Source organism: Cyanistes caeruleus, chromosome 4, assembly GCF_971803275.1.
Source record: "Cyanistes caeruleus chromosome 4, bCyaCae1.hap1.1, whole genome shotgun sequence".
Classification (NCBI taxonomy): Eukaryota; Metazoa; Chordata; class Aves; order Passeriformes; family Paridae; genus Cyanistes; species Cyanistes caeruleus.
The window spans coordinates 57,511,857-57,539,720 of NC_141704.1; the positions used below are offsets into that span (position 1 = coordinate 57,511,857).

At 47.7% G+C, this 27,864-nt stretch overlaps 2 protein-coding genes and 1 long non-coding RNA gene across 6 annotated transcripts in view; 2 read left to right on the plus strand and 1 right to left on the minus strand.

The window, feature by feature from the left end:
* Positions 1–1,791: 1,791 nt before the first annotated feature.
* WEE2 (WEE2 oocyte meiosis inhibiting kinase) lies at positions 1,792–19,757 on the minus strand. Of its 3 annotated transcripts, XM_086884915.1 has the most exons (17): positions 19,643–19,756; positions 18,849–19,220; positions 15,949–16,148; positions 15,364–15,412; positions 13,624–13,796; positions 12,851–12,972; positions 11,452–11,598; positions 10,574–10,675; positions 10,163–10,248; positions 9,072–9,242; positions 8,844–8,986; positions 6,418–6,454; positions 5,466–5,526; positions 4,410–4,550; positions 3,589–3,676; positions 2,988–3,076; positions 1,792–1,957 (listed from the first exon to the last, which is right to left on the minus strand). In XM_086884915.1, exons 2-17 carry the CDS (start codon positions 19,179–19,181, stop codon positions 1,911–1,913), a joined length of 1,989 nt encoding a protein of 662 aa, XP_086741041.1. In that variant the 5' UTR covers positions 19,182–19,220; positions 19,643–19,756; the 3' UTR covers positions 1,792–1,910. The 3 variants fall into 3 exon arrangements, 2 of the variants coding, with proteins under 2 accessions (XP_086741041.1, XP_023773872.2); XR_015285664.1 differs by lacking the exons at positions 4,410–4,550; positions 5,466–5,526; XM_023918104.2 differs by lacking the exons at positions 1,792–1,957; positions 2,988–3,076; positions 3,589–3,676; ... (1 more) ...; positions 5,466–5,526; positions 6,418–6,454 and adding an exon at positions 6,684–7,938 and having other exon boundaries at positions 19,643–19,757.
* DENND11 (DENN domain containing 11) overlaps positions 6,571–27,864 on the plus strand; it is a 32,505-nt gene continuing 11,211 nt past the window's right edge. The window contains exon 1 of one of the 2 annotated variants that reach the window (XM_086884919.1): positions 6,571–8,141. In XM_086884919.1, the coding sequence (XP_086741045.1) occupies positions 8,099–8,141 (43 nt within the window). In that variant the 5' untranslated portion in view covers positions 6,571–8,098. Of the gene's footprint in view, positions 8,142–23,486; positions 23,913–27,864 lie in introns of those variants that run through there. The other variant, XM_086884920.1, reaches the window with a different exon arrangement.
* LOC147653666 (uncharacterized) lies at positions 12,972–16,203 on the plus strand. Its single transcript, XR_015285665.1, has 2 exons — positions 12,972–13,385; positions 15,911–16,203. It is a non-coding gene; the product is annotated as an uncharacterized LOC147653666 (long non-coding RNA).

Below are 27,864 nucleotides of genomic sequence, written 5' to 3' on the forward strand. Positions count from 1 at the left end.
AAGTGAAATGAGTTAGTTACAGATTAACTTTGCCCCAGAGCAGCAGAGCAGACGTAAGAGATGAACACACAACAAGCCTTTGTCACTGGTTATTTTTGCTGCAACTAAGGCCATGCAGAATCATTTGGGAAGGCCTATCCTACTGCCAAGCTGTGCTGAACGTTCAGCACACTGATTCCAGTGTGTGCTCAAAGTCAGTGTGTGTTGTCTTTGTAGCAGGTCAATCTTTAAAAGTGTACTAGCTACTTTAAATAGAACTGGAAAGGCAAGAAAACTCAAAGTTCTTGAGCAAATATTTTTCTTTGCTGGCACCTAATGCTAATATCTTGTGCTAGCTCTGCTGTCTCTAACTTGAGCCAGGGGCAGAGATTAGCAGGAGGCATTCAGCAGTTGCAGGGTTCTGACAGCTCTGGCTACTCTGTTGTGGTGGTGAAGGGAATCCTTGCTGCCACTTCTGCTCTGAGTCTGGAGTAGAAAGGCAGCTCCCAGGCTCCAAAAAAGACTGCCATGAGCTCCACCACCACAGCAGAGTGCAAACAAGGTGACCACTGAATGAACAGAACCTCAGCACATTTGCTTAAGGCCCCCTAGCAGAAAGCTCAAGACAAACCCCAGCTTTTGGCAAGCAGGAGAAATTCGTGTGGACCAAGCACAAACTGTACTCGGATCACTACTGTGCAAGAGCACCATCACAGGTCTCACAGCAGTACAATAGGCTCAGATTAAACAAGTAGTTAAAGGAATTAAAGTCAGGACTTTCTGTTTGAAAAGACATTCTCCTGTGGATGACAAGTCAGTGATGTAGCTAAGCCTTTGCAATGCATCTAACACCCCAGTATGCCAGTCACAGGGACTCAGATACTTGTTAGAACATTAACATCAGCCAGAAATAGATGCTGGAAGAGTTGAAGTTTTTGTTAGTACAGACAACGTTCACTGGGCATAAAAAAAAAACCAAAATTCTGCAGGGGGAAAGAACTGCAAAGACTATTTATGTGTTCTGCACTGGGCTCAGAGATGAGATACAAAATCCCACCAGCCCTGAAGGTGGGAAATTGTCACCTCTAGTATTTTCCTTTCCCTGTTCACATCATGTTGTATTACAGTGGGAATTTCACCTCTTCTTCGTGTAGTAGAATTAAACATCTTTTAGCTGAGTAACTCCTTACCAATAATACAATAATTCTCTCTAACAAGCGCCACTCCCACACTAAGAATCCCGGGCCCAGAATGTTTCTGCAGTCGCTCCTCCAGCTCCTCCTGATGGCGAACAGTGGGCACAGCACCCTAACCGAGGGACTGGATGGAAAGGCTGATGGCACCCTACGCCAAATACCTCAACAAACAAGAACTAAGCAGGGTTTGGTCAAAGACAAGACCTAGGCATCAGCAGAGGGGCAGATGCACAAGAGGCCTTCTCCGGGTCTGTGAGAGAAACCTCCAGCTGAGCACCAGTCAATGCCAATGGTTCTGCTCTAAACTTACTGTCCAACTGGCTTAGTGAGGGAAAAACCGGGAATGACACCTATGGAACAAAGGGGGGATGTCACCAGTGAGAGGGGATCAGGCTGGCAGGCCCCTGCAAGACAGGAGAGAGATTAAGGCAGCCAAGGACAGAAAGTTTGAAAACAGCTGAAGATGTTTGAGTGAGTCCCATTTCTATATTCATGAGCTCAAGAACTGATACAGCTGCCTGGGATGCCTTTTCTTTTAGGAAGGAAAAAAGAAAGGGATCCAAGAGATTGTAACAGAGAAAGCATATGGGAAAACAAAACACACAGAAGTACCCTCTAGGTAACAAACATTTTATTTATTTCTTAAAGAAACTACCGCTGTATACGTGATTACAGAATTATGAAGCACTGAAAAACCAAAGGAATGAAATGGCCTGGATCCAAGCACTAAGGACATCACGCCTTGTCTTTCATCGAGCCATCACTCAGAAAAATCACATTATCTGAAAATAAATTAAAAAAATTAACCTTGAGCATTGTTTTGCCTTGTTGCAAGCCTTCACACCATGAAGCCCAGGTATTTGTGTTAAAATAAGTTGCTGGGATGTGTATTTTGGAACACAATAATAGTTCATAAAAAAAAAGTGTCCAATACAGGGTTCTTTCTCTATGTCCCCTGAAAGCAGACAATTCAAGGTGGCCATATGTTCTATGAAACAAGTGTGCTAAAGCTGATGAAAAGCTGCTGAACAGTCAAAGGCACTAGAAACACTTTAAAATAATGGTTTCATTCTTTGACTACACTCTCCATCAGTTACAGCTTATTTCCTTTTTCTTCTGTCATGTTCAGTCTGCACTACCATGTCCACAGCCTCTAGGACTATGGGAAGCTCCTACTTCATCAAGCCTAAGGAATTTCTGAAGTGCCTTGAGACTGGGCAGTTTGAACATGAAACCATTAGGAGAATACTAATTAAAAAAGAGAATTGCTTCTCCCTTCCAGTAACTTATAGCACTGCTAACTTTAAAGAGGCTGAAGAAACATCCAGGAATATGAGTGTTCTTTTTGCTTTTTTTTTCCCTTCCTTTTCCTCTGTCCTATTTTTTTTTTAAGCCATACTGGTGCAACAGAAATGTTTGCTCTACTACCCAATTAATTTATCCCGCACTCAAAAGCGGGACAGTAGCAGCTCTATCCACAATAAAGATGTAGGATGATCAGGCTATTTAAAGGCCCCAGGAAAAAGTTGAGTTTCCTAGTTTTCTTCATTGTGTAATTCCAAGGCACAAGCCCACTCCTTAGCCATTCTGTGGGGTAAGCAAATGACACCAACACTTTGCAACTGTATACTCTCATTTTCTGTGTGTTCACAAGCAGTGCCAGAGGAAATCTTCTGGTACACGCTATCCATGCTCTCAAAATCCCTGAGTGTAGATACCAAGGATGAAGACAAACCAAGCTCCATCTCAGAGGTCCTCCAGCCCCTTTTCATTTCAAAAGGGCAAGGGGCACCTTGGTGCTTTGCACCTTACCTGCTATAATTGTTGTGGCCTGTCGCCTCACATTGTTCTTGTCTGTATATTCACCATAATCTATCTTCCCTTCTACAAAGATTCGAGAGCTGAAAAAAAGCAAGAATTTGGTTTTGGTCAGAACTGTGCTGCTGTTTTCCACTCTGTAATCATAGACTGGTTTGGGTTAAAATGGGACCCTAAAGACCATATGTTCCAGCCCCCTGGCCGTGGGAAGGAATACCATCCAGTAGATCAGGTTGCTCAAAGCCCCATCCAGCCTGACTTGGAACACTTCCAAGGATGGGGCATCACAGCTTCTCCAAGCAGCCTGTGCCAGGGCCTCACTACCTGAACAGTAAGGCTTACACCCATATATCCAACACAAATTTCCCCTCTTTTACTTGGAGCCCACAACTCCTTATCACTACACTTCCTTGATGAAAAGGCTGAATTCAAAATCTGATTTTAAGCACACAGGCTTTTGTATCAGTTGTTTGTAGCAGCTCTGCTAACCTGTTTTATGGCACCTGTATCTTACTACAGTTCCTGGTCACCATAATTATTACAGTTGTCTGTTATTAAGGCATTAAATCCTCACCCACATTTGTTATTCACTCACCCCTTCCTCACATACTGATAGGTGACATCCCTGAGGCCAGGTCTGAAGACGGAGATCCTGTGCCATGTCGTCTTCTGACTGATATCACCTATGGGACACAGAAGTAACAGAGCTGGATGCCAAATCCTCTTTGTGACCCAAGACTCAGAAATTAGTTTCAACACATTGGTATTCTCAAATGATGAGAAGTGATTTGAAAACAGAAGTATACTAACACTCCATCTCCCACTTCAGTCAGAATTAAATGTTCCACTTGTCTGTGTACAAACAAATTCTTGTGCAGAAGCACAATTCAAACCAAGATACTGCTTTTTCTGTTAAGATAGTGATCATTTTATTAACCTTGATTTAACCAGATGTTCTTTAAATAATCTTACTAGATTCATTCAGCTGAACAGATTTATTTCCTCAGTTCCATCTAAAAAAATATTTATTTTTTCTTCCCTCAGACACTCCATACCAAATAGAATTTGGAGAGTGAGACATTTGCAGGTGCAAACTGATGACAGAATCAATGAGAAAATTATCTTTTCTTTATTTTTCTCATCCTGAAATACAAGAGTATGAACCTGCCATGCCTCTGACAAACCCCACCAGTGACAGTGACAAACTACCCGCTCAACACCATCTCCTCTCCTCCTGAGGAATGCCAACAGCAGATCACTCTTCAGCATATGCTGTTGGAGATCAGTAAGAGACACACAAATGTACCAGCATCACTGCTGACATTAAAGGAACCTTCCTGCACCCCAGAGATTTGCAAGTGTGGTGCTGCAGGCCATGCAGCCGTGACCTGGGATGTGTTGCTCGTGCAGACTCACCTCCCTGGCCCACTTCACTATCTCCTGTCCGCCACATCTCATTGGTTGCAAGGGAAAATATGGTAACAGGATTTTTTCCTTCCACTTGCCTCATGATAGGGTCCTGTCCAACCCGACCAAGCAGCTGAACACGATTCATGGCTGAAACAAGAGAGACCGAACAGACATACAGGTGAATTATGATGCTTCTAAGCATGGCAAGGCATCAGTCAGCAGCTTTTCTCAAGGGCCAGGAACACAACTTTCTGCACCTCCTAAGCACTTTTTAAGCTCTTGTGACATTTGGCTTTTTTGGGCCCCAGAAGATGGCTGATTGTGCCTGTAATGTCATTATCACTGCAAAATAACTGATTTAAAAAGCCAAAGGTTCTTTATTCTTTCTGCTCCATCTCTTTCACAGACACATCCATGTATCACTTGAGACTAATTTGCATTTACTCATCTTGTGTTTTGTTTCATAATGATAAGACACAATGCACAGCAGTACCTTTGAAACAAAGTTGCATTACTATACTCCATCCTCTGAATAACAGTCAGTTTTTACACCAGTACCAGGCCTAGGCAGACACAGTCTATCCCTTCTCCATGTTCAAGGACAACTGGAAGAGGTCAGGGAAGCATCCCTTATGCACAATAAGCACGTGAAGAGAATAGTGAAGGCTGAGTTACACCTGGAGCAAATCCTGCTGGGCCAGCAGCACACACACAAGTGCCCCAGGAGTCTGAGAAAAGGCACACAAGACACCTGAAGGCAGGTGTTAGAAACCATGCCAACAGCAGGCCCAAACCACCGCCACAAGAAGTACAGCTACCTTCCCTGTAGAGGTGGCAGTCCTTGTCAGGGTTTTTTTTCTTTTCCCCCTAAAGTGCTGCTTCACCTGACAGAGACCAGACAGGAAACCACACAGAAGAGTCCGTGCGCTTGAAACAACACCTTCTTAGCTGCTACACTGAGGAGCTACCATTCTCCTCCCTGCTTCTCTCCTGCCCTATTTCAGACACTAAAACTGAGACAGACACAATGAGTAACTAAATTACATCTCAGGAGTTACTTACATCTTTCAAGTACCAATGAGGTAACCGTATCAGACTCATGTCTTACAAACTGGCGTAGCACCTGAAGAAACAGAGAAATGTGAGCTTCCAAGACATGAACTACGAGCAGCATTCACAAGCCTTTACACCTCATTTTCTTCATGCTAGTAGAAGTTCTGCAAGCATGTTCTTTTCCAGGTAACTAATGGGGGAACTGGGGAAAGAAATCTGTTCAGCCAAATGAAGCTAGTAAGATTATTTAAAGAACATCTGTTTAAATCAAGGTTAAAGAGTTAGCTAGAAAGAAGTGTGCCCCAAAGCTATACCTCCAGCAATTATTTTTGGGACATGCACTAACTACTGTTTTTCTGTGATACATAAATAGGAGGGGAGGAGGTTTGGTTGTTTGGGCTTTAGTCTTTGGAAACAAACAGGTCTGACAGCTCTGCTTCATTTCGGAGGTTAACCAGGTGTGCCCAAAAAGTACATCCATCCACTGGAACAAGCAGTGGATGCACTGACACCCTTGCTCCCAAAGCAAGTCTAGGACACAAAACTCTTAGTACTGCAAGTGGGAAAGCAGTAAAGGAACTGCCATTATTCCAGCAAATATTCCATCCCAGAAGAAAGGAGGGGAAAAAAAAAAAGTGCAGCAACGTTTGTGCTAGAGGTCCATGTGCAAGAATTGGAAAAAAGGCTCATTTCGCCTAACACGTGGTTCCAGGCCCGTGAGAGAGCTCACACTCTTTCTCCCCAGGAGCAGACCCAGCGCCGAGGCCCCGGCCCAGCGGGCCCGGCCGGGCGAGGGCTCCGGGCTCTGTCCGCCCCTCCCCTCCCCTGGCCGCGGCCGAGCGCCGTTCCGTGTCCGGAGAGCGGCTGCCAGCCTGGCGGCGGGGCACAGGGGCTGCAGCTGCTGCTCCCCCCGCCGCCAGCGCCGCCCCGAGGGGCCCGCCCCGGCCCCGCACGGCCCTACCTGCCACGCCGGTCGCCGCCACATGCTGCCGCCGAGCCTGCGGAGGGAAAAGCAGGGCTGAAGCAGCGCCCCAGGGAGCCCCGGCCCCGCCGCCCTCCGCAGCTGTCCCGGCGCCGCGCTGCGGCCGGAAGAGGAAAGGGCCGGCACGGGCCCGAGTTCCGGGCGGAAACGCGGCCCGGGCCCCGGCGGGAGCGGCGCCCAGCGCGGACACAGGGCTCGCGGAGGGGGAAAAACACCAAACCCAACAAAATTCCATCACTCCATCGTCGGTTAAAGAAAATGATAAAACCTTTATTCGCACGAAACCGTAGGATCTAACAGTTAAAACCAGCATGTGCAACATCATAAAACAAACCGGTAAAACCTGGAAATAACCGCGTTTCCAAGGTCTCCCTCAGAACAGCGCAGCGCTCTGTCCAACCAACACAAACAAGCGACAAGGACGCCCAAAGTGACGTTTAGCGGAGAGAGGGGAGGGGGGTATGAGATCTCAATCACGAAATAGATACCACCATTAACACGGGCAGCTCCAAAAAAGCTGGAAAAGCCCTTTCTAATTGCCCTCATCTTTGCTAAAGGGCTGCATTTCACGGGCAGGCAGCGGCACCGCGTGCGAGGTACTGGAGGGGAAATGGGTACAGACACCCTGCTCCCAACACTCCCCGGCATGAACAGGGACACCTCCCCGACCGACAAAAAACAAGTCGGGCATCAGGTTCTCATCCGTCTGTTAGAGCGCACCCGGTTACAAAAGTTTTGTTGCTGAAATTGGAAAGAATGTCTTTCTTCAACTCCCAGTCGTTAACGCGTAGTGTTGCCTATTACTCTGTTCCCCCTCAGTGAAACAGCACTCCAGCTGCATCCCGAGCCCCCCAGGACTGCCGTGTAACCAGCCTGGCTCCTGATGTGTAGCTAAAACTGGCTGCCATCGTCTCTGCCTACTTGCTCCTAGAAGGGGACAGCTGTAGATGCTGTCTCCCCATACAGCCAGTATCATCCCTCTGAAGATGTAGTCAGCCCTAGTGTTAAGACCAGAAAATGACCAATAACAGGGCCTAACTCAAGAGAGAGGGGAGTAGAGAAAATGTCATCCTTTCATCACGGCAGACTTACACTCAGCCTATAGCAAGGCCAATTACACAAGAAATTAAGCAGGTAAAAGACTGAGGACAACGTTAAATCCCATTATCCAGCGCTTGTAAGCCAGTCATTCTTTTCTCAGCCGACATCTCATAACTAATGGGGGAACAAAAAAAAAAAACAAAGATAAAAAGAAAATGACAGGGAGACAAGATGGGGTATTGGTCTGTGCAGACCCCCTGCTTTCACAGGGCCATTCAGCAGTCTTTGGACAACACAGAAATTCAGTAACCCAGAGTAAAGCTAAATGAGCGACAGCTCTTCCCTCCCACCAGACGCTTGCTCTTCTGCTTAGAAGAGGTTTCAGACTCTTGTAACTTGGCACTTCCTAAGGCTTGGTCCTTCATGAGGGTCTGGGCAAGGCGAGCTGCTTTAAGTTCCCTGCAGGGGGGAGACGGAAGGAAGAAGAAAGGAAGAAAACCATGTCATGCATGAATCCTCACCAACTACAGAAGCAAACTATGAACAATATTGCACAAGAAGGTTACTATAATACTCCAGCGCTGCTGGAAGGGAGCAACTTCTCAGCCCAGAGGGTAACATGAAGGTTACTGTAGCTGTCTCTAGAGTTTCTGCTTCAAAAGGTAGGAGTCCTGAAGATTTACGGGGAGAAAACTATGTATTGGGTCAGCAACACGCTGGTGGCAGAATGAGGAACCCCCAGCTCAGTGTTTCTCCCAGATAACAGATTTAACTGAAACCCATGTCATCTCATGCAGCACAAATATTTAAGTAAAGGCATATGCTTCTTTTCCATTTACTTTCTTCCCTGGTACTTGCTGTTCTTCCAGAGCATTCACTCTTCTGTCTACACAGAAAACCTACTCCTCAGTTTACTACTGCACTTAGAGGGGTTGTGGGGCAGTTCTTATATCCCAGCACCTCAAAACACTACTGCCAACAGCAAGGGGAAAAAAGGATATCTGTCACCATCTGATATTTCTCTTCCTTCTGTGCTTAGCCCACTATCTCAGAGCATTATCAATTTCTCATCTGCCCACTGGTTGCAGGTTGTATCAGCATTTTGCATCACCAGTGGCTGCAAGAAGCACACAAGTTCACTGGTGTAATGCAGCCAGCTCCTCCAAGCCAGAGCTGAAGCACAGCTGCTGCCTGGGCACTGCAAGTCCCTCTTACATCCTCATCATTCCCCCAGCTCCAGGCACAGGAGTTGACCAGGGATTTCTGCATGTGCAGCCTCCCAGCACTACCACCCTCCATTCATTGCTGGTGACCAGCACTGCTGTGCCCTTGCCTTCTCCCCTTCATGCCCAAGCCAGCCCTACCTTTCCAGCATGGCAGTCTTGCATTTCTCCACATTTAGCTGCTCCTGCAGCTGCACAGCTTTTCCACATGAAGGGCGGAGAACAGGGTGTTTAGTGAGAGCTGTGGCAGAAGGTCTTTGCACTGGATCAGGGTGGATCATAAGCTAGAAGGCAAAGGAGTTCAGAGCTTAGCACTCCCGTCACATACCAGCTGCAAAAGCCTCCGTCCTGTCAAGACTACTTGCTCACCTTAAGGAGCTCAAGAAAGTGGTGGGGGAGCTTCTGGGGGATGGGTGGGATGTTGCCTTTGCGGATGTGGTGCCACAGGACCCCGTTGTGAGGCAGCGGTGCTGCCCCGGCTGCCAGAGCCACTGTGAGTGCCAGGGCAAAGATGTCTGCCTTGGGCAGGTAGCAGTATTGCTGCAGAGGGAAGGGAAAGGCATTAGAAAGGAACACCTTGCTACACTAAGCAAAGGTGAGCTGGGGTATGAGCTCAAAAAGAAACAGCCAAGCAAGTGTGTGTATACATATGGCATTGCCTCCACCACCCCAGTGAGCTGTTTTCCCCCCTCTTCAGGATGAAAACACTGGCAGCAGGCAGCACCACTACCCAACAGCATGCTGGCTTTCAGCCAGTCATAAGGACCTTGCAGACTACATTGGGATCACTGCAGTAACTCCAGAGGATGGCCCAATACATGTGTACCTCCAGCCTTCACCACAAGGCAGTAACCTCCCCATGCCCAGCTCAAACTGAAGACTGCATCTGATATGTTGGCCTAAGAGTTCCTAAGATCCACTCACTTGCAGCACAGATACTGTCACCTAAATACCTGAACTGAATAACACATCCAGCCTGGTTGTTCAATACTGATTCTCTTTTCATTTGTTGGCCAGAGTGACAAAACTGCAGTCAGTTTAAGAGGTGTGCTGTGCCTCCCACCTCTTGATCTGTGTTTGTTTTACAAGGCATCTGTCTGGGTAAATATATTCCTCAATAATCACATTCAGTAGTTTAATCTCAGCTGGATGTGCAAATCAAATGTCTTCAAACTGATAAAGGTTTTGTCTCACTGATCCCTCAAGGAGAACAGTCACAATAATACAATGATAACTGCTTAGGAAGTACTTACATAGGAAGTTAAGTATTTATATTATAAGACCCACACCACTGTTGTTCATGATAAAGTGCTAATTTCACAGATTTCACAGCCAGACCAGACAGAAGAAAGAGGAGATAAGGCGAGGAGCAAGTTGGACTAATGTCTGCTCTACAGTTGATCTCTCCCTACTTGCTCTCCCACCCTGTTCTCCCCACTGCCCTGCTCTAGCAGTTGTACCTCTTGCAAAATCTCATTGGCCAAAAACCGTCTGTCTCCTTCCTCCACCTGAGGGTTTGATATTGATGTCACATGTCCAAGGTCACCTGAGACAAAGAACAAGCAACTGAAATGTAATGAAGCAAACTGAAGCCATTCTCCAATAAAAGCTTGCATTTTATAAGCACCAACAGAGAAATACTGAGTAAGAGAGCAAGCCTGCCCCTAACTCGGGAATCTGCACTTGGAAATAAGCACATGGATTTTCTGTGACTTGTCTTCTTAGAGGAATTAATTCTGGTGAGTAACTGGAGCATTCATGACTATCATATCAGTTTTGTGTACAAGTCTCTTCAGCCACAGGACAAGGCAGTCTCAGGCAGCAATGGCAGCCCTAATCTTAGGCCAGCTGTAAAGGAGGCTAAAACCTACCAATCTTATACATCACACCAGGAGAGAATTCATCTTCACTGTCACTCTCCTCCTGCCCAGCAGGACCTGAAACTGCCAGCTTGTGACAGATGAAGATATTACCTGCAAGACAGAGAAGTTCAGCAATAAGGTGATATCAGTGGTCAGGCTGCAGCAGTTGACAACTTTGTAAAAATCCCACCTGTCAAAGTAGTTAAGCTTTGCAGCCAGAGAAACCATGCACATGCTTCCCACCCATTAGTTAGCTTTCTGCCCAGCTCACATTCAGCAACACAGCTGGCAGAAGACAGTTGTATCTTTTTCATAAAATACCTCAGTGAATTCAACTTTCCCCTCCCTCTGCCTTCTAAGCTAGAAGCCTGAAGTCAGCAGGAAAAAGGAGTTTCCCTCTAAGAATATTACCCATGCGAGGGGGAGCATTTCCCTGGATGAAGAGGTGACCATCCTGAGCTGCAGAGAGGAAACCTTGTTGCTATTTTTGCAAGTACTTAATCCCACAACGTGGGTATTACACACACAAAACCTAAGTGTTGAGCAACAAGACAGCAGTAAATAAGGAAGTCCCCATCTTCCCTGGCAGCCTTACTTGCTCCACCAGAATGAAGGTGATTCCCACGAGCCAGGATTACAAAGATCATGAGACAGGGGTAAAATGCTGCCAACTATCAGAGAAACCTCAATTTTAGAGCAGCAGTAGTGGCACAAATCAAAATAAAAATTAAAAAAAAATACCCCAAAACATGACACACAAGGCAAGGGCAAGGTCTTCTTTTCTTTAAAGCACTACAGTCAGTCTATTCAGAAGGATTTATTACAGGTTTTACCCCTGAGGGATCACTAGGAAAAGCCTCCACAAAGGAGGAGGGCGCTATACTTACTAGGTTTGATATCCAGGTGCACAAGGCCAGAGTTGTGGATGTATTTTAGTCCCATGGAGACTTGCAGCAATATTTCCTTCAGTTCTCCTTCTGGGAAATACTGCCCAAGCTTTGCATTTTCCAGCAGCACATCCTGGAGACTCCCACCTAGGGGAAGACAGTCTGAGACCTGGCAGAGGTTTTATGGAGCAGCATGTTTGAAATAGCTTAGCTGCCCAGAGCACTTAGAGGCTTGCTAGTGACAAACTCCAACCACACCAGCTCTGTGTGCTCTAATGAGCAAACTTCAGCATCACCATTTGGCTCCAGCCTTTGCACTGCCCTGGAATGCCCAGCCTCCTGCTCAACAAGGATGAGCCACTGCAGTTCTACCTCCAGCCTACAGCTCTACATCCTGCCAGGAGGGCTGACCTGCTAAAGCAGAGCTGCTGCAAGTGAACAACAGGAAAATTAATTGCTTCTGCTGCTAAGATGCAGAAAGCAGGTATAGGAATGGTGGAACAAGGAAATTCCCACTAGCAGATGTTTGACTGAAAAGCATTAACATTCAACACACTTTGCTGGGTCTCCATTGAGACACTTTGGATATTTCAGAACCAGAAGATACCATGGCCTCCATCAGCTTACTTTTTACCACCTCTCCTTTAGCCTCAGATGTTCAGCCACCAGAACACGAGCAATACATCAATCCTGCAGCAATGAGCACCACATTTCACAGTTGCCTCCACCAGATTTGAAAGCAATATTCCAAACAGCTGCCACCACTCTCCACCGAGCCCCAAAACTACAGGTGCAGTCAAAAGATGAACATTGCATATATGCCTTCAGCAACTCTTGTAGCTGAAGGTATCTTCCCCGGTTTCTCTCAAGCAGTGGTATTGCTAAGGGTAAACTCAGGTAGGAATTTACCATTCTGCCTGCAGCATCCCATTTATCCTCTGCCTCATCATTTGCTCCACTCCTTTGCAGCCGTCAACCCCTTTCTTCTAGTCAGAATGCAAGATGCCTTCATCCTCAACCAGTCACTACCCACCTCCATTAAGAGGAGGTTCTTGCCAAGATGCATGGCCCTTAATTCAGCAGCTCCTGAGTCACTCATATCAGGTGTTACTCGGACAGTCCTGGCAAAACTAACATCAGAACAGGCAATGCTTTTCCAGGCCAGCCAAAATAGAGAAACAGTTTCCAAATCCCAGAACTACAAGGGCATTCACTGCTTCTAAAACATCAGCACCACTCAGCTTTATCTAAAATTATGTGTCCTTACTGGATTCTCCACAGAAATGCAGCCCCAGGGCAGTTTACTTTCTTGTAAGCCAAAACATCCCACATTGAAGTGCAAAAGAAGGCAACTCTGCTCATGCTGGGATCTCAGCCTTGAACCCTGTCCAGATCTTACCATTGCAGTGTTCATTCTGGATAATCATGTGATTGTCCTCTGCCCAGGCCGAGTAGTAGCGCACAACGTGGGGGTGGTGCCCCAGGACAGCGTGAGCATAAACCTCACGCAGTGCCAGCTGCCTAGGGAAGCACACACAGAAAAAGCAGAGGTGACAGGCTGCCAGAGGCTGCTTGGTACCAGGAAATAAGCCCTGGTTTGCAGCCTTAAAGTCCTGAACCCCTCCGTGCTTCCTTTCTGTCAGGTTTTGACAGACAGACTGGCTGTCACAGCTGCTGAAGCACAACCAGCCCTTGCTCAAGTGCCCTGAGAAGCTGTTAAAGAAAATCATCACTGAGCAAGTCTTTTGTTAAAGAGGCAAAAGTCAGCAGCAGCTTCAAAGACTTTTCTTTAGCATTCAGGACACCACAAGCTGGTCAATACAGATAAGAGTAGTGCTGGCCACACAGCAAGGCAAGGAGAGCTGTATGTCTGTCAAATAAACTTCTTGACAGTTATTGTAAAGAAACTGTCTGGATGGACCCAAGGTGTTCAGGTACACCATCCTCTCACTTTGCAGTGCATGTGACTTCCTCCTTCCCTAGACATTTATATCCAATAGTTGTATAGTGGTATCTTCCCCCACTCTCCCAGCTGTTATTTAGAAGTGCAGCAGCCAATTTTTGCTCATGCCACCCATCAGATACCTTCAGAGCCACACTCCCTCCTTCCCATCACACCTCTCAAGAACATGCCCATCATTTCAACTGGCAGTTCCCAGCAAGCACACTCACTCATCTGAGGATCCTGCCAGAGGCCTTTTGGAGCGTTTGATGGCATAAACACATCCATCAAGGCGTTTGATGCACTTGTAGACAGAGCCAAATTCCCCCACACCAATTTTTTCTAGTTCCAGGAACTCCTTCTTGTAGCGGGAAACCATATTGCTTGCTTTCAGAGTATATCTCTGCAAAGTCACAAAAACAGCAAAGACAAATGAGAGTTGAAAGACTTAACAGCTGTCATTGTTTTAGACATGTGCAACACTTGCTGTCACTGAGCACCCACATTGCTCCCTCTCCCATTCTGGATGCTTACCCAGGCATATGTGCAGGTGTTTGGCCAGCTCTTGAAACAGCAGTTTCAATTCTTGAAATTACCTTTCACTTGTGTTTTTTTCTGACTACGTAAAGGCCACTTTCCCTGGTTTGGCCAAGTTGCAAGGCTGTTTGGTTGGTTTTATAAAGGCAGGACTCATTAGCCATAGGGGTAGAAACCAAGGAGAAATTTAGTCTAGTTGGCTGCATATGCCTACGTATAGATATAACCCTAACTCCTTGGGTTACTGCCATCACATCCCTTCTCTTGACAACCCAGAGCTGTTCCTACACCCACAGCTGATGGGGTCAGTCAGGGATGAGCAGCAAGCAACAACAACATACTGGCCTAAAGCCAGGACTTGAGAAGACTTTAGATCTATTGCCTATTTTGAGCTCAGGAGAGGAGCTTGGTGTGTTGGCTTCCTGTGACCCCAGCTATGCAAGAGCCACTTTGCCCTGGCAGGTGAGGTGTTCTGCATCAGTTCGGGATGTCCAGGTTTGAAACACCAGCTGCTGACTAATGGCAGATTAGCTGGTCTCAGTGTATTTGTTTGTATTCCCACTGATATCTCACCCAGAGACACTTTTCCAGAGAGGTTTGAAAGCTGGCAGAACTGTTAGAAGATAATTATTGCTACAATAATGGTCACTAGTTGTCTAGGAACTGCTAGTAGAGTGATGTCTACTGGCAAGGAAAATAAGAAAAGATAAGCACTGGACCATGAAGTGAACAACCAGAGTGGACTAAAGTGATTTTACTCCATCCTCCTGCATCCCTTACAGGGACAGCAGCTCATGCTGCACAGTGGTTTCCACAGAAACCACTGCTGTGATTGTTGTAGTTTATGGTACATGAGCTTACAGAGGAGATCCTCACAGCCAGTAAAGTGTGGCTCACATGAAATAGCAGCCCTTCCCAACAGGTTACATTTCATAAGGCACACATATTTGACACTATCTTAATAAGCTTGGCAGTGAAAATACCTCCTAGTACACAATTTTATACCTATGTTACATACTCAATCTCATTATCACTCAAGCAGAATAATAGTTCAGTAATTCACAAGTTACTTGAGGCTTTCTTCTAGGTAAAACAGTAATTGTGGCAGCGCTGGATGTTGCCTGGTAGCAGATTTGCTCTGCAGGTGTAGTTTTTCCATGGAGCCCATTGGCATGCAATCCCAGTCTCCTCGGCTAGAGGGTATCGTTATCCTTCCATAAACCTGGCTGTTGCACCATTACAAAAAACAATTCCACCTTTTCCAAGTTTGTCACCTCAAACAAATGTTCAGTTTAGACCTTTTCTGTCATAGCTATTCATCCTCTGGCACAGTGCCATGGTTTATATTCCAATAACAGAATAAATTCTATCAAACACCAAGCTTTAACAAACATTTTATCCAGTCTGTGGGAGGAAAATGTATGGACACTCACCTTTGTAGGTAGCTCCTGTTTAATCTGGCTTCCTGGATGAGGATCATTCCTAGAACAGAAGATTAGGAAAGTCTGGAGTATCATTTCAGTGCAGCAATCCAGCTGGGTTTGAAATAATAAAAAAAAAAAAAGAACCTCCAAACCTTGCTTCACAGCCTAATCATGTATTTTATAGAGTTGATAAACAGGTTTTTGGTTGAGGTCTTAAAGACTGCAATTCCAGGTTAGGAATTCTTTATTTCCATTTAGAAGGCCTCCACAAAGCAATTTCAGTACTGCCCAAAGGACATAGGGGCATTGTCCAGAGGCATCATTCTCTTTATTACTGGTGAAGCTGCAGCCATAACACTAAAGAGAACTGTTGATCCCCCACTTGCCTTCCTGAACAAAGGCAATGATTGATTGTTATTTGTATTTCTGTTACTTTTTTATGTCTGCTAACATTTACTCTACACCAACGAATACTACAGAAGTAGATGATTCATTGTTAGCAATGATAACAATGTTCAGATACTGAACATCTCCATTACTTATCTCCTTCCAACAGTGCGATTTCAGTCTGCTGCTTAAGAGTAGCTCACTTACAGCTCTCCTCTGGCCTTCCGTTTGCTGTTAGGATGAAAGAGCATTTGTCGATAGGACTCCGGTGTAAAGGGATTAATGTTGACAAGAGAAGCTTGGGAAGAGTCATCAGAGTCAGCACGAGGAGTGAGCCTCAGATGTCGGAAGCCTTTGGGTGGGACCTTGGTTGCAGATGAAGGAAAAGCTGTCTTTGATAACAGGCTCTGTATCGAAAGAAGAAAACAAAAGTGGCAAATAAACCAGGAAATTTTTTTGTTCGTTTTGTTTTTTGTTCTCCTGTAACTCAAGGAGAATTCAGCTCCCTTCCTTGGAATAGCTGAATCATTAAATCCCTGTGTCCCTAGTTTAGTCCCCACAGTTTTCATTTTCCCCAAAGCATTTCATTCTTTGTTAAGCCCTTTCATACTCTATTCCCTTCTCACTTGGGTGAGGCCTGCAGAGCCATTTTGGCAAGCACAGTCCTCAAGAGGAGCCAGCTGCTCCCTTTTCCCTCCTACAGAGAGGCAGAAATTGCATCATACGTTGCATTAACATGGAAGACCTAGTTCTGCCAGGCACGGACTGTTGCATCCATTTGGTCAGGGGAGGTTTGCCAGCAGGTGAGCTAGAGCACCGCCCAAGTTTCCCTGCACTAAGCAGCTTTAGGATAGGGGAAGTTGCTAGAAATATTTTTTTTACACAGCTACAAGCAAAGCAGAAATAACCCATTTCTCCTTATGAATAAAAACCAGTTTCAGGAATTTAAGTTCAGAAAGAACCTCTGGATCTTCTGTAGTTCACCTTGCCACAGAACACAGGCCATTGTGTTTTGCTCACTAGTCCAGAACCTTGGGCCATGGAAAGCATAGACACCAGTCTTGAGATGAAGACAAAAATCTACTCACTCTGATTTGAGTCCTTCAGTTTACCATCAGCTTTTAAAAAAAATCTGTTTGGTTTGAACTTGTTTCAGCTTCAAGAAAGTGGTATAAGGCCTAAAGGATTATTTAACATTGTGCTTTCTTTCTAGTTAAGAACCCTTTAAGAACACAGAAGTCTCCCTGTTGAAGATCAAGGTACGTGTATCTTTTCAATCCCACAGTGGTCTCACTATTACGATCCTGGAGCCACATCTCCACTCACATCTGGTGGCTCTGGCTGCAGTTTTAGATGGGGCTCCACTCTCTTATCCTTTCTGTCACTTTCAAATATTCTCCCAGATTTTTCTACAAGCAGATTTAGGCCCTTGAGAGCCCATCTTTTGCAGCCTGCTTGGAAAACAAGACCTTTATCCCAGAAGAGAAAGGAAAAGAGATTGTTGATTTCATGCAATTGCTGCTTATGGGCTACAACATGACAAACTACAAGCAGCATGTTTTGAATCATCCAGCCAACATGTTATCTACCCAATGCACACCCTGAAAGCAGCCTTCACTACCTGCAGCACATCTGGTCTGCAAAAGATTTTTACAGACCTCTATCGTGGTTTAATCCCTGCCAGCAAATAAGCCCTCTGCTTGTGAGCCCTTTGCTCACAACTACAATGCCTTCCTCAGAGGGATGGGGAGCAGAAACAGGGGAAAATAGGTAAGACCCGTGGGTTGAGAAAAGAGTAAGTTCACTATTAAAATAAAATATAATAAGTATTATTGCTATGAAAAGAGACAGCAAAAAGAGAAATAAAACCCAACACAGACAAATGATTCACAATTGCTCACCACCTGCTGACTGATGGCCAGCCCATCCCTGGGCCCTAATCAGCCCCTCCTGGCTAATTTCCTTCTGTTTGTATGTCGAACACGACATTCTATGCCATGAACTTTCCTGTCTTTTTTCCTGGCAGCTGTCCTGGCTGTGGAACCACACAGCTGCTGGTGCTTCTGCTCACTGGCAGAACATGGGAAACTGAAAAGGCCTTGACTTTGGGTAAACACTACTCAGTAACAGCCGTGTTTAGCAACACTGTCCTTAAGCCCAAAATCACAGTGCAGTACCAGTTACTAGGAGAAAATTAACTCCAGCCAAAGCAAGGACAACTTCTCACCTATGTTAAGGCGAGATTTAGGGAGATTTCTTATAAGGGGTCACTGCAGGAAATTTTTGGAGCGATGTCCTTTCAACTGCTTTCTCCTAGGGTGTGGGAGGCCATTCCTCAGGAAATACTGCCACACAGTCAGCCATATAAGGCCAGAAGATCATCCTTCTCTCCACATAAACAGGTTTTTGTAGGAGGACAGAAGTCAAATCCTAGCTCAGAAGCATTGAAGGACTGATCTTCTGTGTATCACTTAAGCAAAAGACCAAACAATCTATCAGTAGAGCAGGAGCATTGAGAGAAGACCAACAGCTACGCTTCACTGCAGGTCTGGACTGCTTGGAGCCAAGCAGACAGCAGAAATTATCTAGGAATAGAGAAGCTAGTGCCAAGTCTCCACCTGTGCTTATTCAAGACAAAATGCAGTTGTCCCTCTCCAAGAAGTTACACATAAAACAGGGGCTGGGCTCATTCTCCCAAAACACTGGTTCAGTAGCTGAGTTGCATTTTAGGGCAGTGACAGAGTTGAAGAGAGGCTAACTTCCCCTCCATAAGCACACATTGGTTTGTTACCCCTTCCACAGTGGATTTGCTACCCTGAGAACAAAGGCCTGCTTTTCTCAGATTCACTTAGCAACTGTTTCACACAAAAAGAAAAACCATGGCACCAAACAACAAGCTGGTTGGAGCTGATCAGACTTGCCAGGCAGACTACACATCCCAGCCATAATGCCACTTCCAATTTTCAAGACAAAACCCACTTGTATACAAAAATGTTCTGAACAGAGCAGCAAGTGCAGCTGTCCACCTCCAAGTTCCCACCAAACAATGGGCTTCTTGAAGGGAGATGCATTTATCTCCCACAGAAGTGCTACAGACCTGCCATTACCTTAGGAGTGTGCGGGGTGTCGCAGAGCTGCAGCTTTTTCCAGGTGATGTGCAGTGGTGTCTCAGGTTTACTCCAGCTCTTGTTCACAGGTGGGGAAGACTTCAGGGTGGGACTCATCCAGGCTTTTGTCGTGCTCAGGAAAATCTCACTAAGCTTTCTCTGAGGGGTTGCTGGCAGGGGACTGCTCTCTTGCCATTTCTGGAACTCTGAGCTTCTGGGAGGGCTCAAGCTCAGGGAGTCCTCCTCGTTTACACTTCTGTCTTCACTCTCTTCACCACAACTGGAAAAGTCCAGTCGCTGAATGAACTCATTGCTGTTGTCCCAGTCATCCATGTTACCACATGAAACAGAACAGGTAGAGCTGATACTGGCCTATTTTGAAGAGAAAGACAACATTATTTACAGATAAACTATCTTCTTCCTTGCTCCAGCAAGGGCATGAGTTCTGCTGACCACAATCCTCAATCCCACATACACAGAAACCTTGGTCATCCATCAGTGTAATTAGGTAGCATTTATTAATGAAGACCACCCCAGAATTACCAGATACAAAGCTACTCAGCTACTGCTCATGTAACAACAGATTTTTGCTTTTTGCCTTATTGGCATAAGTCAAATACAACTCAGAAGCCACTGCCTTTCCCAGTAAGTTTCCAAGAGAACTCCTCCATCCACTGCTCTCATCACACAAGGAAACACATCCTAAAGAATAACACACAGAGCCTCCACCCACTCTCTTCTACATTAAATTTCTCAGCCAGAGAGGTGAGGGAGAGAAATTCCATGCTACATACAGCTGTAAAAGCAGAGGGTGCCCCAAGGAGTCACCAGATACCCCACAGACAGCCTCCCTCCTGCCCTGGAGCATTTATAACCACCCCACACCAGAGCCAATGCTAATGGGAAACATCTGGAGCTTGGCAGCACCTGTCCACAGTTGCCTGGTGGATGAGGAAATCTGTCTGGATGTGGATTTGTGGTGCCAACAACCAGCTCTGCAGGGAGCCAGGACTCTCTCTCAGTTGGAGTCATCTTCCTGCTCCTGCATGCTCGTCCCTTCTCCAGCTCCCTGGGGCTTGTAAAGGGGGTGATGTTTGCTGACAGTCTGTCTGCTCCATAATCCCATCAGATATCCAGTCTTTGTGGCTTTACCCATATAAGTTATTTGTCTTGTGGTGATGGGGCCCTGTGTTTCCTTCTTTAAGTCTGAATTTCTTAAACATCCTGCATTTAGAGATGTGTAAGTTTGGGCAAGCGTTGAAGCCTGCATGGAGATGTCATTAGCCTAATGTATAATGTACAGATATATGAATGTGTAATTTGTAAGACTTCAGGAGAGAGTTAGGAGCTGTACCCAGGTCTTGGGATAGCTTCCCATTTGAGGTTTCAAAGGAGAGGAGGGAGGAGCTGTGTTGGTGAAGGCAGTCCCAGAGGTGGGAGTGTTGTGTTGCTCCCTGGGAGCAGGTCAATGTCTCCCCTCACTGCACCTCTGTGAAAAACAGGAGTCTTCTGAGCCTTTGGGAACATGTGTTTCAAAGTGGGACCAGAGCAAGTTTTAACTAATTGGGAACAAGGTACAGCAGCCTTTTTTCTTTGCCTTAGGGAGAGCTGCTAGAAAAGGACGTGCAGAGATTGGAAGTGGCTGCAGCCCACAGGAGATGGGTGCCTGGAAGAAGCAGCGCCTGCTTTCCTTTGCACACATGAAGGGCAATCCCCACCAGGACACACAGGGCCTGGTCTGAGGTCTCTGTGCTCTCCTAACCCATTCCTGAAATGAAAAGTATGGCTATATGGCTCTCTGAAATTTCTAGTTAAGACGAACATTTAATTTGATACACAAATGAATTGTATCCAATTCACCAAAACAGCCCCAGGAGGACATTCCAGGAGCCCAGTACTGGTGTTATCTGGCCCAGAGGTTGCAGTATTTCTTGCAGGCACAGAGCTGTTGTTGCCACGCAGCCTCTCTTAGCCTAAAATGCAGATGCTGCATCTCCCTGTGCCGTATCCTGAGCGAGGTCCAAAAGCCTGGCAGGGAAAGCACTGGCTGCTTTCTGCTATGACAAACTGTGTCTGCAGCATCTGGCCAGCTGAGATCCAGGACCACTTTACTACTGCTGTGATCTGACTGCATCAATCAGATGTTCAGTACCTGAAGCATTAGATTGAATGTATTTATTCTGAAGAAATAATGTTTTTAGTCCCCATGACTACATATTTTTAATAACTAAGCAAGGAAATTTCTTCAGACCGGTTTTCAATCCCACCTTAAACAATTTTTAAACTTCCCCCCCACCCCCACCTCAGGATTTAGAGGCAGTATCCATTTTTCTAAGGAGGGATGTGATATGTAAAGGGAAAAACTTGGACCTGCTGTGTAAAGAAGGCCCAGATTGTTCATCGTGCATTTTAAAGATAAAAGCTACCACACTTTCACTTACATTTTTCCTGACTGTTCAATGATCTGATGACAATTTCCTGAGCCCTCAGCTGGAGGGAAAAGGTGTTCATTTTCTTTTGACGTAGGGTTTTTATTTCTAAAAGGGTAATATTATCTTCCAGCCTAAATCTTTTCAATTTTGGTGAAATAATAAAACAGTAGAAAATGCGGCCTTTGTTTTTTGCATGTATCTAACACACATTGCACCCTCAGCAGGCCTGGATTGCTGGCCAAAGCCCTATCAGTTGCTCTGGTAGCACCAGGTCACTTGTCCCATGGGTTTTTTCAGCAAAGCCAGGAGCTCAGAGCACAATGAGGTTTCACACATCTCAGAGCCAGCAGTGGCAGCCCCTGCTCCTTGTCACTGGTTGCTCTTCCCAACGCATCCCCTCCCTTGTGCTGGGGCAATACTGGTGTGACTGCATTGCTGAGGGGACCAGGAACAGTTCTGCACCACAAATAGCTTGTGTGGGTCATGAAGGAATTCTTATTTGGGATTTGTTTCCTGCCTAGATTGCTTGGGGACAGACACTTGACATTTGTAGCAGCACTACTGTGGAGATGAAGATAGAAACGAGCTGTCACTTCAGCGTCACCAACATGCAAAAATATATTCATCCAAATGAAGATTGGCACTGTCTATACAGTTAAAGCAAAGCATGTGGCCAAGTATTTGCAGAATCTGGCTTTTCTTTACACAGTAACAAAATATTGTGCAGGGTTTGTTTCTTTTTTTCTTTACCAGTCACCTTCTATGAAAAACTCCATCTGCTAAAATCCACCTACTCTGGTCTATAGCTCTGCAAAGTAAACTTGTGCATGGGCTTTGTGAAACAAAATGCCCACTCAGTGTTGGAGTTGTCTGAAAGGAAGCTCACAGCAAATGGATGCTAATGTTACCAATAAAAAAAGATAAAAAAACCCAAACCCCACTGCTGAGGAAACTGGATGATGCGTTTCTTAATGGAGTATTGAACACTCAGAACTGCTCAACAGGAAAAAAGTTAGACAATTAAGGCTTTTATGACAATATCTTCCTTTTAATTGTGGCCCGCTTAATTGGGTAATTCAATTAATCAGAAAGACCTAGGGAACCAAATTAATCCTAATGACACTTAATGACATTGGTGGTGGCATAAGGAGGATGGTAATTACAAAGAGTTGGCTGCCTGTAGATGCCTTGGCCATGCTTGTGTCCCCATCTTTCAATCTCAAGCTGATTCTACTTGTTCCGCCCAAAACTGTTTCACAACCCTCTGCAGCACATACGTGTATATGTATATACACGTATATACATATATATGTATCTATATATGTGTATATAGATACATATATATAATGTATACATAAATAAAATTCATTTATGTATATATGTGTATACATATGGATATACATACATTATATATGTATATACATATTCATACAAATAACATATATATATGTATACGTGTATGTGTGTGTATATATGTACGTGTATATGTATACACACACACACACACATCAGTACATACTGGATCAGTATCCCTGACTCTCAGATTTGTGGTTCGAACCTTTCACCACAGCCATTTGGGGCGGGGGGAGGGTGCGAGCCTGCCCCGTTGCTGGCCCTGAGGCTTGTCTGCCCAGTTCCCGTGGCTTTCCCGGCAGGATGGCTTTCCCGGGGCGGGGGGAGGCAGCTGCCCGGTACCGGGGTCACAGCCCGGGGGGGACAGAAGGCGGGCTCTGCCTGCGCGGGGAGGTGAAGCACGGGCAGGCGGACTGCGCCCCGCGCTCCGCCGGGAGCCGGGACCTCCGCCGGGAGCCGGGATCTCCGCCGGGAGCCGGGACCTCCTCCGGGAGCCGGGATCTCCGCCGGGAGCCGGGATCTCCGCCGGGAGCCGGGACCTCCGCCGGGAGCCGGGACCTCCTCCGGGAGCCGGGATCTCCTCCGGGAGCCGGGATCTCCGCCGGGAGCCGGGATCTCCGCCGGGAGCCGGGACCTCCGCCGGGAGCCGGGATCTCCTCCGGGAGCCGGGATCTCCGCCGGGAGCAGGATCTCCGCCGGGAGCCCCGGCGGCCCCGGCCCCGCCCCGCCGGTGACAGCCCCGTGCTCCCGCCCCCTCGCTTCCCGCCCCCCGCCGGTGCGGCGCGGGGGGTGCGGCTCCGCTCGGCTCCGCTCCGCTCGGCCCGGCTCGGCTCGGCTCTGCCCCGCTCGGTTCAGCTCGGCCCGGCTCATCTCGGCTCCGCTCCGCTCGGCTCGGCCCGGCTCATCCGTGCCCCGCTCGGCTCGGCCCGGCTCATCTCTGCCCGGCTCGGCTCGGCCCGGCTCATCTCTGCCCCGCTCGGCTCGGTTCAGCTCGGCCCGGCCCGGTTCAGCTCGGTTCCGCTCGGCCCGGCCATGGTGGAGCGCTCGGACGAGGCGCCGCTGCTGTTCTGGGCCGAGGGCCCCGCCGTGTCGGCGCCGCCGCCCGCGGCCGAGCCGGGCGGCAGCGGCAGCGGCAGCGGCGGGCGGCGGCTCGGCGGCGGCTGGAGCGCGGCTCCGTGGGACGGCGAGGGGCCGGCGGAGGCGGCGGGGCCGCCGCGGGCCGAGGCGGAGGAGGACCAGATCGTGGCCGTCTTCGTGGTCACCTTCGACCCCCGCACGGGTGAGCGGCGCCGGGGGCGGGCGGGCCGGGGAGCGGGGCCGGGCCTGGGGCTCCCGGTGTCGCTGGAGTAAGATGGATGCGGGACTGGGCATCCCTTGGGGAGCGCTCCCCCCGCATCCCGCATCCCGCATCCCAGGGACCGCTCCTCCCGCCGCGCTGGGGCAGCGGGGCCGGACCCGGGGCCGGGCTGCCCTCTGGCCCCACGGGGGAACGCGGCTGCCGGTGTCGGGACCGGGGGCCGTGGGTAAACACCGTGGGCATTTGCCGAAAACAGAGCGCCAGGGGGATTGCTTTTGGTTTCCATCCCGCCGGGAAGAAGTTCTGGCGGGAGGAAGGCGCCGCGGTTGGTGCCGCTCCGGGGAGAGAGGGATGGGGGTGTATGTGGTCCCCACAGCGGGTCACGGCACAGAGAGTTTGTGGGTGGCGCTGGGGCATCCCCTGTGCCCCGCACAGACCTAGGCCGAGCCTCTGCCCAGCGCTGCCTGGAGGGCACCAACCTGTTAGCAGCATCTTGAGAGCATCCTTCTGTCTCGGTGGAGTGGCGCAGACCTGCCCGCAGCTATCGGTGATGGATGGCGTTTGTGGCAGGCGTAAATCCGGCAGGCTCGCAGGGCATGATCACCAGCAGCAGCAGCTGTGTATTTCTTGGTGACCAATGTGTTTAGAGTCTCTGGTGGGATCTCTGGGACTTAGTGCTTTGAAGGACTGCTGCGATCCAGGAGGGCAGAGGAGAGAGGCAAGGGAATGTATTTTCCACTTCTCACTGCCATATCAATCTTTCTCAGTGCTGCTGGACTGTGGTGTTGTATCACTCCTGACAGAGGTTATTAATTTCAAACCTGTAAATCAGCATTTCAGAAAATGTCTTAACTTTGTTTTCCAATCCTGCTGCTCCCACAGTATCCACAAAACAGGATGCTGGGACACAGATATGAAGTTAGCACCCGCCTTGCAGCTGTGAACACAGGTACTACTGTGCAGAGGAGCCTGGTGTCCTGAGACACACTGCTGGGTCTTTTGGCTGCCAGGCACAGACCTAGGGTTCAAAGGCAAGAAGGAGAGATTCAGGAGCCCATTTGCATCCAGATGTGAGAGCGAGCTTCTTTTTCTTCTCTAGACAGGCACTTCCTTCACAGATCCATGGCAAAAGTACTAGAGACAGTAAAGAGGTCTGTAAAGCACAGTGAGATTGGTTCTTCAGTGGGAAGGGAAAGTACCTGCCATCATGCTCACAAGAGGGCCTTGGTAGTGAAGGCTGGATGCTGGTCTTGAACTGAAAGTCCTAAGGAAGTAGTGAACAGAGTGTAGCCCCTGGTGTGATGTGCTGTCAGCAATGCCCACTGTCAGCATGGCTGCTGTGTCCCAAAACACCCAAGGGCTTTTGAGAAGTTACCCTTTCATACTGCACCAGAGAGAAGTGTATTCAGTCTAGAGGTGAGAGGCTCTTCACTCATAAAAATCTGAAATGAGATTGGATGTCATCTTTCCACCAGGAGATGGAAAATGGAGGTGTTTCTCCTAAGTATTCCAAAACATGAAAGAGTCTGGATGACTGCAGCAACAGCAGGTTGTCTTTCAATCCGACAGCATATGCCTTCTATGAAATTGTGAGATTTTTTTGAGAGCTGGCAGAAAGATGAACTTTCTCAGGAGTTTTTCTGAACCAGCTGTTGCTTTGAATGAAGTCCAGGGAAAGTTGGGAAACAGCTCTTCTCACATCTGATGTGCAGTTAATGCTGGGTGTCATCAGCCTTGAAGTAGTCTGTCAGGTCCAGGAAGATTCAGCCTCCTGCTGCTACTCAGCATGATGGTAGGACTGTGAGCAATATACCAGCAAATGTCAGCTTTACAGCTGAGGAGCAAAGTGCCCTACAGAGGGTGTGGACTTGGAAAAAAATCATGGAGTTGCAGTGGTGTGAAGTTGCTAGAGTCAAAAACAGAATATGGTAATTACTGGTCAACCACATCAGATAGCGTGAAGGACTTCTGTACTGTTTGTGGGAGTGTCTGGTCTTTGTGTATCACTTAAAGGAAATCATCCAGTTAGTGTCTGAGCTGGAAACCTGCTTGATCCTGCCCACAAAAAGCACAGCAGACCACCTCTAGCAGCTTGCTGAGGCACAGGAACAGCCAGATTTCTGCTGGTGGCTGTGCAGGTGGTTATGCCAAGTAATGTTTGCTCAACTACAGGCAAGTAGCTGGGCAAGAGAGGTTTCACAGTAGAAGGATGAAGTGGCAACTATGTTAATAAAGAATGTAACAACTTCCCTCCTAAATTTAGAAGGGCTTGAAGCAGAGGAGCTCAGTGTACAGCAGTGGCATGTGATGAGTTTCCAAAGGTAGGTTATGGGGTTGCCAGGTCACTGTTACAGTTCCAGTGTCCCTGTGACTCACTCATGTGAGTGACTGATGTAAGAGCCAGAGGCAGCTCCTGTATCGCTGCTGTCCTCACCTGCAGCATGGTGAACCCTGTGGCCCTTGAGAAGGAGCTCTCTTTACTGCTGCTCTGGGGCAGCTGATAACAATCACCCTTGTGGAGGTCCCACACAGTCTGTTAGCTGAAAGGGTCGGTAAGTAATGGAGAGAGACAAGGAGGGAAGAGAGGGAAGTCGTGTGTTTTGCACTAGTACACAAAATATTCTGGTTTTCTGTCCCACATTTCTTCCATGCAGGAAATGGAGCTAGTGTTATGTTTAGGTTACACTTTATGCTTCTTCTGTCCTAGCACAACATGGTAGCATTGCACAGCTGGGGACCCTAAAGCCCTTGGGAAACATCTGATAGTGAGGAGGGCCAGGTGATGACCCCCAAATGCTGGTACCAATGTCGTCTTTGTGGGGATGTGAAAATCTAGTGGAAAGAAAAGGGAAAGAGGAAGAACATCCTTAACTTTGCACACTAGAAAATGAGTGCTGGCTCAGAGCTGACCTGAAGGTGGGAGATTGCTTCCAGGAGATCAGATCTGCAGATCTGACTCTCAGCAAAATCACTGGCCTGCTCTCTAATGCTGGGTGACTCTCACTTGGAAAGTTTCCTGTGTGCACGAGAGCCGCTTTCTCCATGGGGAAGGGCAATGCTTCCTGTTTTCCTACAACACTGCTTCCTCCTCCCTCCTCTGGTTTCTTGGGCAGGCTGGCAGTCCTGTCTCATCTGGGTGAAGTCTTGTCTTTGTTTGCTTTCCTGTTTCGCCAGACCGACTTGCCTACTTTTTAATCTCCGCGTTTGTTCTCTGACTGCCACGTCACTCGTGTGTTCATGGGGCACGGTGGCGTGAGGAACAGCCAGGAGCACAGGTGCAGGTTACTCCTGACAGGAAAAAAAAAATAGCTACATGATAGGTGAGCTGCTTCTGAGGTCACATGCTGGGTAAAGATCTGTTTGAAGGCATCCTTTCCTTATTGCTGCTACAGAACAGGCATTGTTTGAGCCATGTCCCCCTCTTGTCCCACCTCTGCAGTGGATGTGACACCTGGCAGTGTTTGTGACTAACCTGAGCAAAGCCAATCTTCCTTTGCTCTTGACGGCACTCTGGCCTATCGATCTGTTAATCTACAGGTAATGACCAGTAAGAGATGCTCTGTGGGGCAAGGCTTAAAAGCACATCTGGCCTTAACCACAATTTCGTGGTTATGAGGCAACAGTCTCAAGAGGTGACTTCCTCACACTTTCAAGAAATGGTCTTGCGCCTTTAAAGAGCAAACCAAAGAGGCACAGAGAAACCCCAAACAACAGAAGCCACCATCTCTATATAATCTGCGAGCCCTCCAGGGGAGCGCGCGGGCTGCCATGATGTCACTGGCTCCCTGTGCCAGCCTTTCACACGCCTCAGAGGCCAAGGCACTGCACAGCAGAGCTCTGTGCTTTCTGTGTGACTGCACAGGGCTGTGCTCGGGGTCACGAGGCTGCCGCTGCTCCCCGGCCAGCCCGGCTCTGCGGGAGAGGTCTGCTGGTG

What these genes read in the sequence shown, in the direction of transcription:
- WEE2 (XM_086884915.1), bottom strand. Translation starts at nt 19,181, where the DNA reads ATGGATGACTGGGACAACAGCAATGAGTTCATTCAGCGACTGGACTTT. An exon ending in CTGGCAGGATCCTCAGATGA is followed by an intron (nt 12,973 to 13,623) that starts GTGAGTGTGCTT and finishes GTGCTTCCCTAG; the next exon opens with GCAGCTGGCACTGCGTGAGG. An exon ending in GGCCACAACAATTATAGCAG is followed by an intron (nt 1,958 to 2,987) that starts GTAAGGTGCAAA and finishes ATTTATTTTCAG; the next exon opens with ATAATGTGATTTTTCTGAGT.